This window comes from Brassica napus, chromosome A1, assembly GCF_020379485.1.
Source record: "Brassica napus cultivar Da-Ae chromosome A1, Da-Ae, whole genome shotgun sequence".
In the NCBI taxonomy this organism is placed as follows: Eukaryota; Viridiplantae; Streptophyta; class Magnoliopsida; order Brassicales; family Brassicaceae; genus Brassica; species Brassica napus.
The window spans coordinates 10,477,364-10,490,888 of record NC_063434.1 but is presented as its reverse complement, the minus strand read 5'-3'; the positions used below and the strand labels follow the sequence as shown (position 1 = coordinate 10,490,888).

At 36.8% G+C, this 13,525-nt stretch overlaps 4 protein-coding genes across 7 annotated transcripts; 2 read left to right on the top strand and 2 right to left on the bottom strand.

The window, feature by feature from the left end:
- Positions 1–59: 59 nt before the first annotated feature.
- LOC106425367 lies at positions 60–740 on the top strand. 4 transcript variants are annotated; one of them, XM_013866106.3, is made up of 2 exons: positions 60–300; positions 476–740. In XM_013866106.3, exons 1-2 carry the CDS (start codon positions 60–62, stop codon positions 478–480), a joined length of 246 nt encoding a protein of 81 aa, XP_013721560.2. In that variant the 3' UTR covers positions 481–740. The 4 variants fall into 4 exon arrangements, with proteins under 4 accessions (XP_013721560.2, XP_013721559.2, XP_048623592.1 ...); XM_013866105.3 differs by having other exon boundaries at positions 473–740; XM_048767635.1 differs by having other exon boundaries at positions 451–740.
- A 182-nt stretch (positions 741–922) lies between these two features.
- LOC106437386 lies at positions 923–2,643 on the top strand. The gene is made up of 2 exons (XM_013878280.3): positions 923–1,105; positions 1,476–2,643. The coding sequence occupies exon 2, from the start codon at positions 1,576–1,578 to the stop codon at positions 2,515–2,517; it is 942 nt and encodes a 313-aa protein (XP_013733734.2). The 5' UTR covers positions 923–1,105; positions 1,476–1,575; the 3' UTR covers positions 2,518–2,643.
- A 547-nt stretch (positions 2,644–3,190) lies between these two features.
- LOC125592381 (probable serine/threonine-protein kinase cdc7) lies at positions 3,191–8,067 on the bottom strand. Its single transcript, XM_048767448.1, has 14 exons — positions 7,535–8,067; positions 7,391–7,458; positions 6,595–7,284; positions 6,204–6,264; positions 6,053–6,115; positions 5,899–5,962; positions 5,637–5,814; positions 5,457–5,546; positions 5,216–5,243; positions 4,666–5,136; positions 4,524–4,585; positions 4,201–4,310; positions 4,020–4,107; positions 3,191–3,649 (listed from the first exon to the last, which is right to left on the bottom strand). Exons 1-14 carry the CDS (start codon positions 7,926–7,928, stop codon positions 3,359–3,361), a joined length of 2,658 nt encoding a protein of 885 aa, XP_048623405.1. The 5' UTR covers positions 7,929–8,067; the 3' UTR covers positions 3,191–3,358.
- Positions 8,068–10,677: 2,610 nt separating this feature from the next.
- Positions 10,678–11,507, bottom strand: LOC111207628 (glycine-rich cell wall structural protein-like). Its single transcript, XM_022705856.2, has one exon. It carries the CDS (start codon positions 11,002–11,004, stop codon positions 10,735–10,737), a length of 270 nt encoding a protein of 89 aa, XP_022561577.1. The 5' UTR covers positions 11,005–11,507; the 3' UTR covers positions 10,678–10,734.
- Between the last annotated feature and the right edge of the window lie 2,018 nt (positions 11,508–13,525).

Here is a 13,525-nt window from a genome sequence, read left to right as displayed (position 1 = left end):
TTAGTGTGTGAATAAAGTTTCCACCTTTGACTTGACAAAGTTGCGTTAAGGAAGGAAGGATGCGCAGATCGGCGAGCGGCTCAAGAGTTTCTGATCAATCACCATCTCCGTCTCCGCCTCGATCTCAGAGTGTTGCAACTATGGAAGATGATGTGGAGCTGCTGTTGCCAAGGTACGACCCGAGTTCTCAACCGGGGAAGAGAGAGAAGTCACGGTTGAGATCTGCAGAAAACGTCATCCATTTCATTCCTCTCCTTCTTCTGCTCTGTGTTGTAATCCTCTGGCTCTTTTCTCATTCAGGTAAACCGAGAATTTGGAAAGAAAAACTAATCGTGGTTGGTTAATGATTTCATCCATAGATTCAGAAATTGATTCAGTCATTTCATTAAATTTTGCGAAACTTAGTATATCTGGTTTTAATTTGATCATATAGTCGCAATACTAAACCAGTGATGGACCTGGAATTTGTCAGCAGCTTGAAGGAGTTGATTTGAGTGGAAGAAGACAATTGTTTACATGGGAATAAAACATCTTTTTACTGCAAGACTTCGATGAGATGGGGCCAGCCAGTCGAATGATTTTTCTGTACCCACACACATATTCATAGGGTATTGTCTGAGTGAAATTTCTGTTTGAGATTACTATTTATATAGTCCTTGATTTTTATTCTTTTCCAACAAACTTTATTTAGTCCTTGGCTAAACAGCACTGTTATGTAATAAAATGTGAAATTTCAAGTATGTAAAACTATGTCAACAACACAACTCAATTAACAAAAAGAAAACAAAATTACTTATTGATGATAATCTAGTAATCACTAATCACTGGTCGAACAAAAAGATCAAACTTCAACTTAATCTACCTTATTTTAATGACAAAGGTCGAGATTAATGCAAATAGGATATCCTAAAATAAAATCGGGATCTGTCTGATAAAAATAATAATTTGGAATACAAAACAAATCCAAGAAACTTACGAGCATGTACAGTGACTTGGGAAAAATAAAAACACAATGCTCGCTCATTGACTTGTTCTGTCTCTCAATTTAAACTCAATGAATCAGTATCCTTCCAAGCAAATCTTCTTCGATTTTCGCATCCTTCAGGTTGGTCTCGATCTCAAATCAAATCGTGATGGCTTGATAAACCTAATTGTTTCTGTTATTCTGTAGTAAGAGTTAGGATCCAACCGTCAAGTTCTTAGATCGATAATCGAAACTTTACTTCTGTTTTGATTTCTCTGTTAGATTGATGTTTAGGAAACGTAACATAGTTCTGATTTGATTAAGGTTTATACTTGTTGAACTTTGAAAACGTCGTGGTTGGTGGTACGTAGATAAAGTCTTTAACATTTCGGTCAACTGTGCATGATCTCTGGACCAAAACCTTGTTTCAGTTTCTGTTTTTGTAATAATCGCTAAAAGAGTCGTTGTCTTGTATGGATTGCTAAAAGTTTTGAGCTTTCATTGTTAACAGGCACATTCTCTAGAAGCACAACATCGACTCAGTTTTAACCTTTAAGCTGTCCCAACAGCGTTTTGAAGCTTGAGAAGGTTCGTATGCGCCTTTGGGAACCATGATTGAAGTAAAGCGACCTGGTTCTTCCACAAGGATCACCACAACACTCCTTGACTCCTTGATGATTCTCTTCAGAAACAAACACATCTTACTCCCAATCTTCGCCTTCATAGCCATCCCTCTCTCGGCCTTGCATCTCTCCTTAACTCTCACCTCCTTTCGTCTCAAAAACCATGTCTTCCGCTTAGAAGCCCTAGCCAACGTTGTCCACACGCGGTTCGAAGCTAGACAGATATGGGAAGAGTCTAGACAAGACGCTGTCTCTCTTCTACGTCTCAAGTCCCGGTACTTCGTCCCATCCTTCATCCTCTCCTGTATCGTCTCCATAGCCGTCATCACATCAACTTCCTTCTCACACCAGGGCCTGAACCCATCTCTGAAATCTTCATTTGCTTCGGTGAAGTCCTCGTGGATGCGAGTAACAGCGACTTCCATTGTAGTCTACGGTCTGCTCTTCCTCTACTCACCGGTTCCCATGTTTCTGTCAGCTATCTTCGGTTACACACCCACACTGCGTCACCTCATCACATTTCTCAGTTTAGGTATTGAGGTATACATTATTGCTATAACAGGGCTTGGGCTTGTGGTCTCTGTGGTAGAAGAAAGATACGGTTTTGACGCGGTTAAGGAAGGAACGGGGTTGATGAAAGGGAGGAGGATAACGGGGTTGGCTTTGGCGGGTGTGTTTGTGTTTCTATCGAGTTGGATTGGTCATGGGATGGAGAAGCTGGCGAAGGAGCTGGATGTAGACTCGAGCTCGGGGTCGTGGTGGAGGTCTGTGGTTCTGTCCGGTGGGTGGGATGGGTGGAAACTGGTGTGTATGTATGGGGCAGAGGTGGTGCTGAGTTATGTTGTAGTCACTGTTTTTTACTGTGAGTGTAGGAAACGTCATGGGAACAGTGATTCAGATGTTGCTGATGAAGAGGGTCTTGCTATTTAAGTTTAGCTGCAACACTTTTCTTCTTTTTGTTAATTCTCTTGTGAATTTGTGATATACATTTTTGTTTTCCCAAATCTGATTTATTCATTGCATTTTATAAGCAAAAAAGTTGGAAGGTTCTTTGGATTTTGTTAGTGTCATCTGCAATTCTGCATAATAGAATCAAATGATCTATTCAGTTCCTAATGTCTATTCTCTAGTTCATCCTGAGAAAAAAAAGAATCAAGAGTTATAGCAAAGCTTTTTACCCGCATTGGCTTCTTGCTTCTCCCAATCTCTCTGTCACTGTCCTCATACTGTTGGTTGCACTCATTTTGAGAGCTCGTACCATGACAATCCTTAGATGCAGAGACATTCAACACTCAAAGAGTGATGCTCTGATCCTTTGAAGTAAAGACACGTTTGCTTGTAATAGCCAAGGAAATACATGTGGCTTCTTGCTTCTCCAATTTCTCTGTCACTGTCCTCATACTGTTGGTTGAACTCAGTTTGAGAGCTCGTACCATTACCATCCTTAGATGCAGAGACATTCAACACTCAAAGAGTGATGCTCTGATCCTTTGAAGTAAAGACACGTTTGCTTGTAATGGCGAAGGAAATACATGTGGCAGGAATAAGTACTGATATGACATTCAAACATGAGTTCCAAATCATTGTACTGCCGTGACAACTATAGTCTGAAACTCTACCCTTCTTTACTTGTTTAAAATTACATTTGAGTCCTCTCTGCAATTAAACAAACTTAAAACGTTACTAAATTTGCATGTCATGCAAGGTGCGGTGTGGACTGGAGTAAAAAGAAGTAAAATTCAAGTTACTATTTTACTTTACATTTGTAATATTAGTGTATTGTTTGGTCTACTGCGTCAGCAACCACCGAAGGATGCAATTGCGTTTGCTGCTGCTGCTTAAGGACCCTTTGTGTTCTAAGGGTTTCATGAACTGAATGGAAGAAGTCGTGCTTCAGAGCATCCTCCGCGCTGATTCGTAGCCTTGGGTTAACGGTCACACACTTATCAACAAGGTCTAGGAGCGACCGTGGAATCGTGTCTAGGAAGTCTCTGCGTTTTGTGTTGAGTTCGCACCATTTTCTCAACTCCATCCCTTTCAAGTACCTTGATTCATATAATTCCTGGAAAAGAAATAAACACACAAAATTTCATATCTCATCATCTCTTGCGATCGTCATCTATATATACAGTGTATCAAATAACGTAATACAAACGTTTAAGATTTTATCAGGATGTGAGACTGCGATTGAAGCATAGAACGCAAAATGAATCCAAATGAATAAAACAGAACATGTGTATAGCCATATCGACCTTCTCTTTCTCTAGACTTATTAATAAGACGACTTAATTGCGCAATCTTGAGGACAAGTTTCTCTAAAATTAAGAGCAGAACATGTTTATAGCCATATTGACCTTCTCTTTCTCTAGACTTAAGAGCAGAGCATGGTATAGATGAAAAAGTGTAGAAGGGTGATAAGATGCGGTTATTACCTCAGGGAAAGAAGATTCACGGTTGTGCAGCTTGGCAACTTCCCATAATTCTTCACTGCCTCGTAGTTTTGCAATATCCTTTATGTTCCTGAGAATTACGAGGGCTTTGTAAGAAGGCTAGAAAGTAAAAAAAATGAATGGAATGAAGTGATAGCAAATTCAGTCAAGAATAAATATTAACTGTTCAGGGTCACCAGTGAAAGGTGCTCTTCCCATCATTAGATATAACAAAGTTACTCCTGCAGACCACACGTCTATCTTAGGTCCTTGGTGCAACGATCTTAAGCAAACCTGCACAAGCCAATTCAGCCAAGAATAGACCCAAAGAATTAGCTTACCCATCTTAGATGTTCGAATGAGTAGCTCAGGCCTGCATTTTTAGTTCTCAGCGCCCAATATTCATATATGGTATTAACTAGCAACTTAAAAGCCTGAACCCACTTGCATTCTTCGACATATAAGCAAAGCTTTAGCGGAAGTCAGAGATAGTAACAGTTAACGTACCTCTGGAGCACGGAAGCCTTTGGTTCCTGAGCAAGGACCGTCTTTCTTTTTAATTACATCCCCTAGTAAAGTCAGCAATTTTTTATTACGGTTTAAATTAATCTAATCAAAACGAGAGTTAACGATTACACAAGAAATATACCTGCTTCAGGCCTACCGTTAGAGCGCAGCGGCATTGGGGTCAGATAAACAAGCCCATCATCTTTCTCTGGAAGAGCAGCGACACGTTTTCTCATAGACGTAGGAGCTTTGGATGATACGTCATGGTTTGGAACTGGACCAGACATTGTCTCCTGCAGAAAGTTTAAAAGCTCTTTCCGTCCATGGCATGGCAAAGGCTCTCTCTTCTTTTCACCTGAAGGGTGGTTCCTTGTGCTGGTCACATCTTTGGCTGAAGTTAAGCCAGATCCTTCTCCCCCTTGGCTGTTGAATCTCTCCCATCTGCTCATGTCATTCCGAGATCTTATCTTTCCCGCTGCTTTCTTCAGGCTATTGGGCGCTAGAGTTTTCTGAGAAGATTTGTTGGTCACTCGGTTTGTTGTTTCAGGAGCGTTAATCAATGTCTGATGCCTCTTGCTGACAGTTGGGAGAGCTGTAGCAGCTTTTGATTTATCTACAAAACATATAAGAGCTAGCTTTAGTTTCCATTTGTTTGCATAATTAAAGACAAATGCATGAGGGGAGAAGTTTACCGGCTCTCCTGTGCTTCTGGTGTAAATCCTGATGAAGCCACAAACGAAAATGAGATTAATATCAGAGGGTGGGATCATAAAAAAATGTTTGCGTTAGCCAAGCTTTTCAGTGTCTCTGTTGGACACTAACCTCAGTATCAATTGAACAGGTTGGTAACCTCAAATTATATTATATGAAACACTAACCAATAGCTGTTGCTAGAAAGTATTGATAAGAGAAGGGTGACATCGAATTGCTTACCATGGCGAGGTTAAAGTCAATGAGATAACCTTCTCTGCTCTTCCTAGAGAAAAGGAAGTTGCCTGGCTTAACATCCCTGTGAACAACACCCTTCACATTTGCAGAATAAAAACAATAGAATCCGTTAGTAGAGTGATTTAAAAATGAATGCTCAAACATTTAGTCCTAAATCTTCATTACCTGCTTATGAAGACTTGACAGAGCTTTGAACATGCAGTAGCCGTACAGCTGTAGCTGATACACATCTATTTCTCTTTTCAAAAGATCAGGTCTGTCATGTTCAACGTGTTCAAGGATAATGCAATCGGAATCCCCGTTCTTGAGACAGCCTTCATATTTTATTATAAAGTTTTTCCCCCTATGTGAACAAACATTTAGGCAATTTCAGATATTGTTAAAAAAATAAAGGAGGATCATAACCAGATCATACTTAGTTACTTACCCGAAACGTTCGAGCGTTCTGATTTCATTATTAATATAGTGTTTTTGAGCACCGGCATGTGGATCTGTGTAAATAATACATAAGACAAGTTTTCAAACCAAAAACAAAGTGCTACAATGACAAAATCTAGCAATATATCATTATGTTCACATACATTTAATGGCGAACTCTTTTCCATCAGTTTTCCTCCTTGCCTTATAAACAATCCCGTAGCCACCTACAGTTCAGTTTAGCCAATAACCAACTAAGTTCTTTCAACTTTGAACAGAAGAGGACTATAGATGACATAGTCAGGAAATATTTACCTGAGCCTTCTTCCTCTATAACAGTGTAAGAATCAAAATCTGGAAATGTGTTCTGCTTTGCCTGATCCTAAACAACAAATATGGAGCTATTAATATAGTGCATTATGCTAAAAGTCTGTTGCAGAAGTATTCTATAGAAAAGTGGATTTGCAAAGGCCTAACTCTAGATGAAAGAGACATGTCTACCCAGGGCCGGCTCAAAGATATATTGGGCCTATGGGCAAATTATTTTTTAATACATATATTTATAGATAAATTTAATATTTATGGGCCCTTATCTTTAATTTTTTTTAAAAGTGGGCCCTTTTACTAGTGCTATTTATACGAAAAATGTTTGGGCCCCGGGGCCCACGCCCCTTTGCCCCTATGGCTAAGCCGCCCCTGTGTCTACCTTCTGGTCTTTAGGTTGAATGTAGTTCAGATTCTGTTTTGCCTTCTGAGTAGCTTTACTTTTCCTGGTGTATTTTTTCTCAGGAGAACAGCTATGTCCTTTGCTGTTTCCAGACGATTTGCATAGATCCTGAGCTTTATGTACTAAATAACTATCTTGGTTAACTGTTATAGCCGAAGGCTTCAAAGGCATCTCTTTGACAGGGGTAGTAAAGATCTCTACAGCTTGGTCCTCTTGCTTTAATGGGTTACAACTCAAGGCAAGCTTATCTTCAGTATCCTCCACAATGTACACTGATCTTAACTCATTTTCCGATGGCATGGGTTCAGACTGCACATTGGGAGTTTGTATCTCCCCCTCAGGTAACAAATCCTCGTTGTTATCCTCATCTTCTTCTTCGATTAAACTTAGGTTGTCAACAATTTGAAAATCTTCAATCTCAAGTTGGTTACCATATCCAACCTCTCCAGGAAATGGCGAATCTGGCTTGATCTCCTCCAAGCAATGCATAGGATCAACATCCACTGGAACATTGGTGAACATCTCGCAACCACTAGACCAAGGACTTTGGTCAAATGCCAGTAGTTCTCCACCTAAACTTATAAGCGAAGCTTGGGTTTCAAAAGCTTTAAGAGTCTCAAGCATGGAACCATTCACAATAGTTGTAATCTCATTAGCTCTGTAACTCGCCTAGCAACAAAAAAATTCAATCAATCACACATAAATCAATCAATCCTTCATTTATGAAATTGAATTATACAGTGCGTCCTTAATCTTTAACTAAGAGATTACTTACATTGATTTCATTATTACGGCTTCGTTTTGGCAACGGCATGAGCTGTAGCTCCTCTTGTTCCTCGTTTTCTGAGTGTTAATTCAATGTTAAACCCAAAGCAAAGCTGAGTATTACTATGTAAGTTTGACTAAAATGAAAATTTACCTCTCATATGCTTACGCTTGGGCGACATCGAATCCGTAAAACGCGAAATCTTCTTACACAGATCGTGCATACCCAGACTAGACGCGAAACTAGCCGGATCGGAGAGAAACTCGCACGAGAGAGTCACGAATGCGCCATCTTCGGTGAGGGAGATAGGGGAGTTAGGGATCGAGCAAAGAAACTTGACGAGCTCAGGAGAAGCTCGCAAGTGTGTACACCGTGAAGAAAGATGCGCAACGGATTCGGAGTGGCCAAGGTGGAGTAGGTGACGGCATAACTCCGAGGCTTGTTGGTGGTAAAGATGCTCGTCGCCGTCTGAATTGGTGAGTCCGAGAGCTATAAGCTCTCTTCCGGCGGCTGTTGAGCTTCCGAGTCGACTCGGGTCTTCGGACATTGTCAAGTGATGTGAATCTGTGGGGGAAGGGAGAGAGAGAGATAGGGATTTGAGAATTTGAGAATTTGGGGGAAATGGAGAAAGGGCGGGATGATGGCACGTGCGGAGCCTGTGACGTTGTTTTTGAGTCTTTTGTACCTTGAAATGTTCCCGCTCTGACCGCTCATTTTATCTTTTGAATGGGCGCTCATCTTTGTATTCGCTGAAATACGGACTTATGAGAATCAGGCCCATTACAAATACGTTTTTGTGGGGCACTCATGTTTTCGGCTAAATTAAACATTTTTTGGTGGTGAAAATCTTAACTAAAAAATTAGGCCCAAAGATATGATCAATTATAATAAGAGACCATTTTCTCCTATTTTCTTATTTTTTCCCCTTAATTTTGGTAAAACAATCTTACATATGTTCCCAAAAAAAATTCAGACAGATTCCTTGACAGTTGTAGTTTCTGTTAAAAAATTAGATTGCCATTTTTGCGATTTACGGGATAGTTAAATATGATTTCACCTAGTGATGGAGCCATAGAAATTGTTGACCGGGATCAATTTAATTTATAACAAAATTTTAATTACATATAAATTTTAATTAAACTTATTATAATAGATCAGTCAAACAATATAATTTTTGAAAATACTACAATAATTTTACTATATAGATATATCCAAATAGTTACTTACAAAATAGTTAGTATTCTTAATCATTAAAGAATAAATAGTGTCTAAAATGATTTTTTAGATTAAATTTGTGATTAGAATGATTAAAATAGAAATGTTATGAAGATTAAAAGACAAAATGTACGTGTAAAATAATTTGTACTTAAATTATTTTTATCGGAATTAGAGATTGGACAGCTGTAAAATAAATATGGACTGTTAAGATAAAAAAAAATTATTACATACTACTTAGTTAGATAATGGTTAAGACTTATGGTTATCCCATACTGTTTTGTTTGTTACAACAGTCCATATTTATGACATTACACACTAGATTATAACTAAGTAGTGAGTACTCGTGAGAGACAAACAATACAGTATGGGATAACAAAGCATTATGGTCCTTTATCCTTTTTCTACTAGATTATATTTTGTAATGATATCACGGGATATATACCTTGACAACTTATACTAATAGTCTTAAGTCTTAACACACACAAAAAAAGGAATGTTGACAACCTACTAGATTATATGGCTCCGACTGGTGACCTTTTCGGGAACACTAAGAACGAATAGGAATAAAATTGCAGGAATGAAAAGGAATGTTGGTTCCTTATCAAATTTAACAAGGAATGCTTTTGTTCTATAATTCTCTACAAAAAAGGGAATGGAGAGGAACAAAAAGGAAAAATTATTCCTTGTAAATGGTGATTTTTTTTGGGAATGATAAGGAATTCAGTGTTCCCCTCCGTTCCTTGGTCACCATTCGAAGCCTTAGTATATCAGGCTAGCAAACATCATTTATGACATTTATGACATTACTGCTTAGAGCATCTCCAACCCCACTCCATATTTTACTCCAAAATTGGGAAAATGGAGTGGGAAATGGAGTGATGAACAAAAAATAAAAGCATTACTCTATAAATGGAGTAATCCTTTTATTTTTTGTTCATTACTCCATTTCCCACTCCATTTTCTCAATTTTGGAGTAAAATATGGAGTGGGGTTGGAGATGCCCTTAGAATAAATAGGCTTGTTGTTCTCTGATTTTTGCTTCTCTGTAACCTAACCTCCCATGTATGGCTGGTTTGTCGGTCGGAGACTATATTCCCGATGCCCTTTGGGGTTGATAAAATAATATTTTTTACGTTTTATATGATGTTTTGGTTTAGTACATAAAGATTACAAAAATATATTATTTTAAAATATATTTAAAAAAAGAAAAAATTAAAATCATTCAACCAATTATAAAAAGACGGTAAAAATTTATTGGTTGAACAATTTCCAATAAATTTAAATTTAACATTTCTTAAAACATCATACTACCCTGTTCTTAAATATAAGATGTTTAGTAAAAAACACACATATAAAAAAAATTATTTTTGTCTAAAAAATATCATTAAAACTATAAAATAATTGTATTTAACCAATTACAAAATAGATTATTAAATTTGATTGGTTACACATCTTTTAATAAAGTAAAAGTTACCTAGAAAGTTGAAAACATCTTATATATTGAAACATCAAATTTTTTTGAAACATCAAATTTTTTTGAAACATCTTATATTAGGAACAAAGAGAATATATTTTAAAACAACATAAACTTTCTAAAATATCATATAATTTGAAACTGAGGGAATATATTTTAATTTTAAGAAAACATCATTTATGACATTTCGAATAACTTAGATGGCCCCTTAATAACCAACCCGTGAATAGAATTGGTGGTTCACTAAAAAAGATATAAAGAATAAATAAAGGCATTATAACTATAAATATCCATATTTTCATGTATATTGATTATTCTATCTGTACCAACAAAGAGATTTCACTTTGGAATTTTCCTCTTTTATTTCATGTATGTGGAGGAAAATAAATCAGCATCTCATACTTATCCATCGACTGATATGTGTCATACAAAATTTCCAACGGTCCAACAATTTAAAACAAATAATCCGTAAGTTATATATCACCAACAGCACAAAAGAACATTTCACTTTTCTCTCACACTCTTCTATCTCACATATCTCTCTCTATATATCACTTTACGTAAACGGTAAACCACACTATTCAACACACATAACCATGGCCTCTTCACAAGCCCTCTTTTTGGTGACATTGTCTATGGTTTTAGTTTCTTTTTCATTAGCTCAGTCCCCCATGATGGCTCCTTCTGGCTCAATGTCCATGCCACCAATGCCTAGCGGCGGCTCTCCGATGCCAATGACGACTCCACCTCCTATGCCGATGATGACTCCACCTCCTATGCCCATGGCTCCACCACCAATGCCCATGGCTCCATCACCTATGACGCCAATGAGTCCATCAACTACTCCTATGGGCCCAAGCCCCGCATCAGTCCCTGACATGGCTTCCCCACCGATGCCGGCAATGGAATCTGCTCCTTCTCCGGGACCCATGCCACCAATGGCCTCCCCGGATTCAGGAGCTTTCAATGTAAGAAACGACGTTGTAGCATTTTCTTTCGTTGTGGCAGCTCATTTGCTCCTCGTTTGAGATTATGTTGCATTGGTCAGCTTCGTTTTCTTGTAATTTACTTTTATTTTTTCGAGCCAATAGTTTTCATCGTTTTATCATGTTTACCTTTGATATGTACGATTCAGACATCTGCTTGCTTAATAAATTTATCGTTGATGTATGTGATAAAAATTCATATTTCTATCCTATTAAGTGTCACTGACCAAGTTTGCCAATTCTTAGTCATAAGTCATAACTCATATCATATGACATAAACATTAACACAATATTAGCAATACATCTCTCGTTCTAAGTCGATGATATCAATATGTATGATTACAATTTCTCAAGAAGAAAGACAATAGAGAGATAAACGTTTATATATCTATTTTATACACTCGACGTAATTGTTTTAACGAAATATTAATTAAAAAAAAAATCCTTTCTAGAAATCAAAGAAAAAGCTAAAATTGCAAGCTGTGTCATGGGTAAGATTAGAATCGCATATCCGTAAAGAACAAGATGTCGTGATCTTGGATTTTTCAATAGAATCATTATTAATTTTATTATGTATCCATTACATTTATTTCATAAAAGGATCCATGTATACGATTTGAATTTTAAGAAAAATGTGAGAAAGTTCAAATTTAAAAGTTGAAAATGAGAATGGAAGAATATGACTGGGGTGGTGAATAATGGTAGGAAATAGGGATAAGTCCTGTGACCCAAGAGGACAACAAAAAAGTAAGGGACGTGCACATGATTGCCCTTTCAAGAAAAATATACTTGTGTTTACCGGATACGGTTAATTGTCAAATTCACTTTATTTTTTTATCACCAATCAAAATACCATATATAATTAACAGAAAAAAATATTGATTTAAAAAAAAAAAGCTAGAAAAAAAAAATGACGCCGTTAAAGCTGACATTAGAATTTAGAATTTAGGGTTCATAGTGTTTAGAGTTTAGGATTTTAGAGATTTTAGAGTTTAAGATTTTAGAATTTTAACATCATTGACAAATTACACGTATTGACAATAGGAAAACACAGTGCTGATCTGGGCAAGACCCATGAGCCCTTCGTTCCAAAATTTTTGGAGGTTCTTACATAAGTGTAAGTCTCTAAATTTTGAAAAAAAAAAAATTTAAAAGCTTTTAAAAAATATTTATGGCCTTCGAATTTTCAGATCCAGCGCTTGGAAAACATTACTAATTTACTAAACTTGAGACATTTTTTTTTATTACGGAAATAATATGTACATTTTTGTTTAACAGTACGAAGTTCTGTGCTTTTGGGTTAGTGCAGAGAAGAGCTACTAAATTTTGTTCATAAGAGAACGGATACACAAATATATAAATTACATGTTTTCTTGACATCGTATTAAACGTTCTCTAGATTTATATGGTTAATGTGAATATAAATGATTTATGCCTAATCATGATTACAAATGTTATATAGTGAGAAGAGGGTGTATTGATTTTTCTAATAAACATCGTGATATAAACTAAAAAAACTACTTAACTACATCAAAATTAAATTCATGAAAATAGAACTGTGAAGTTTCCGTGACGGTGGACACATCAGTATATGTTCTTCGAGACCAACTAAACGATGTTACTCTTTCATAGAGGCAACCAGGTAATAAACCATTTGAAACAGAGAAAGGTTCCCAACTCTTGGAGTAAGTACAAACATTAGGGAATGGAGTACATGGAGTGATAAGGAGACAAGCGGTGCTATCCCCAATCTAATCTCGTTTTTCCCCGTTTGTTAACAAATAAGGGTCACATATTTTTAAATAAAAAGTCTAAAATACCTTTTTATTTTTAAAAAAGTCTAAAATACCTTATGAGTATATTTTCGAGATAAATTATAAAAAATTATTTTTTTTTAAACGCTGATTTATTATGATCTTACAATTATGATATAGGAAAAATTACATAGACGATTCGAAAACCGACAATACTACCTTCCTTATGAAGACCTACGCCTAACTGCATCACCTGAACCGTCCTATGAAGATCCATGTTTGGCCAGATTTACTTGCACCATTTTGAAGATTCCTTGCAAGCCTTTCCTCTGTAGTCTGCATAATTGTTTAATAAACCGCTCTCTCTGGGACTTGAAACCTGGATTTCCTGTAATCTGCAATAAATTGCATAGTCTGGAATTTGAACCCCAGACCTGGGTGTAGAAACATTTAAACCTTAACCAATAGGGTACGGTGCTTACAAAAAAAAATTACTTATAATACTATTTTAAAGGCATGGGTATTGATAGGGTCCCAACTCCAAGGGTATTACATAAAGAATAAGAGTCATAAAAGGATGCAAGGGAGGTCACTTCAGTTGCCACGGTAGAATCTCTCGAGCTCTTCTCTAAGACCATCTCCAATGTATTCCTTTATTTCTATCTTTAAAATAGAGTAACTCTAAAATAGAGATGTGTTTCTCTCTAATGTA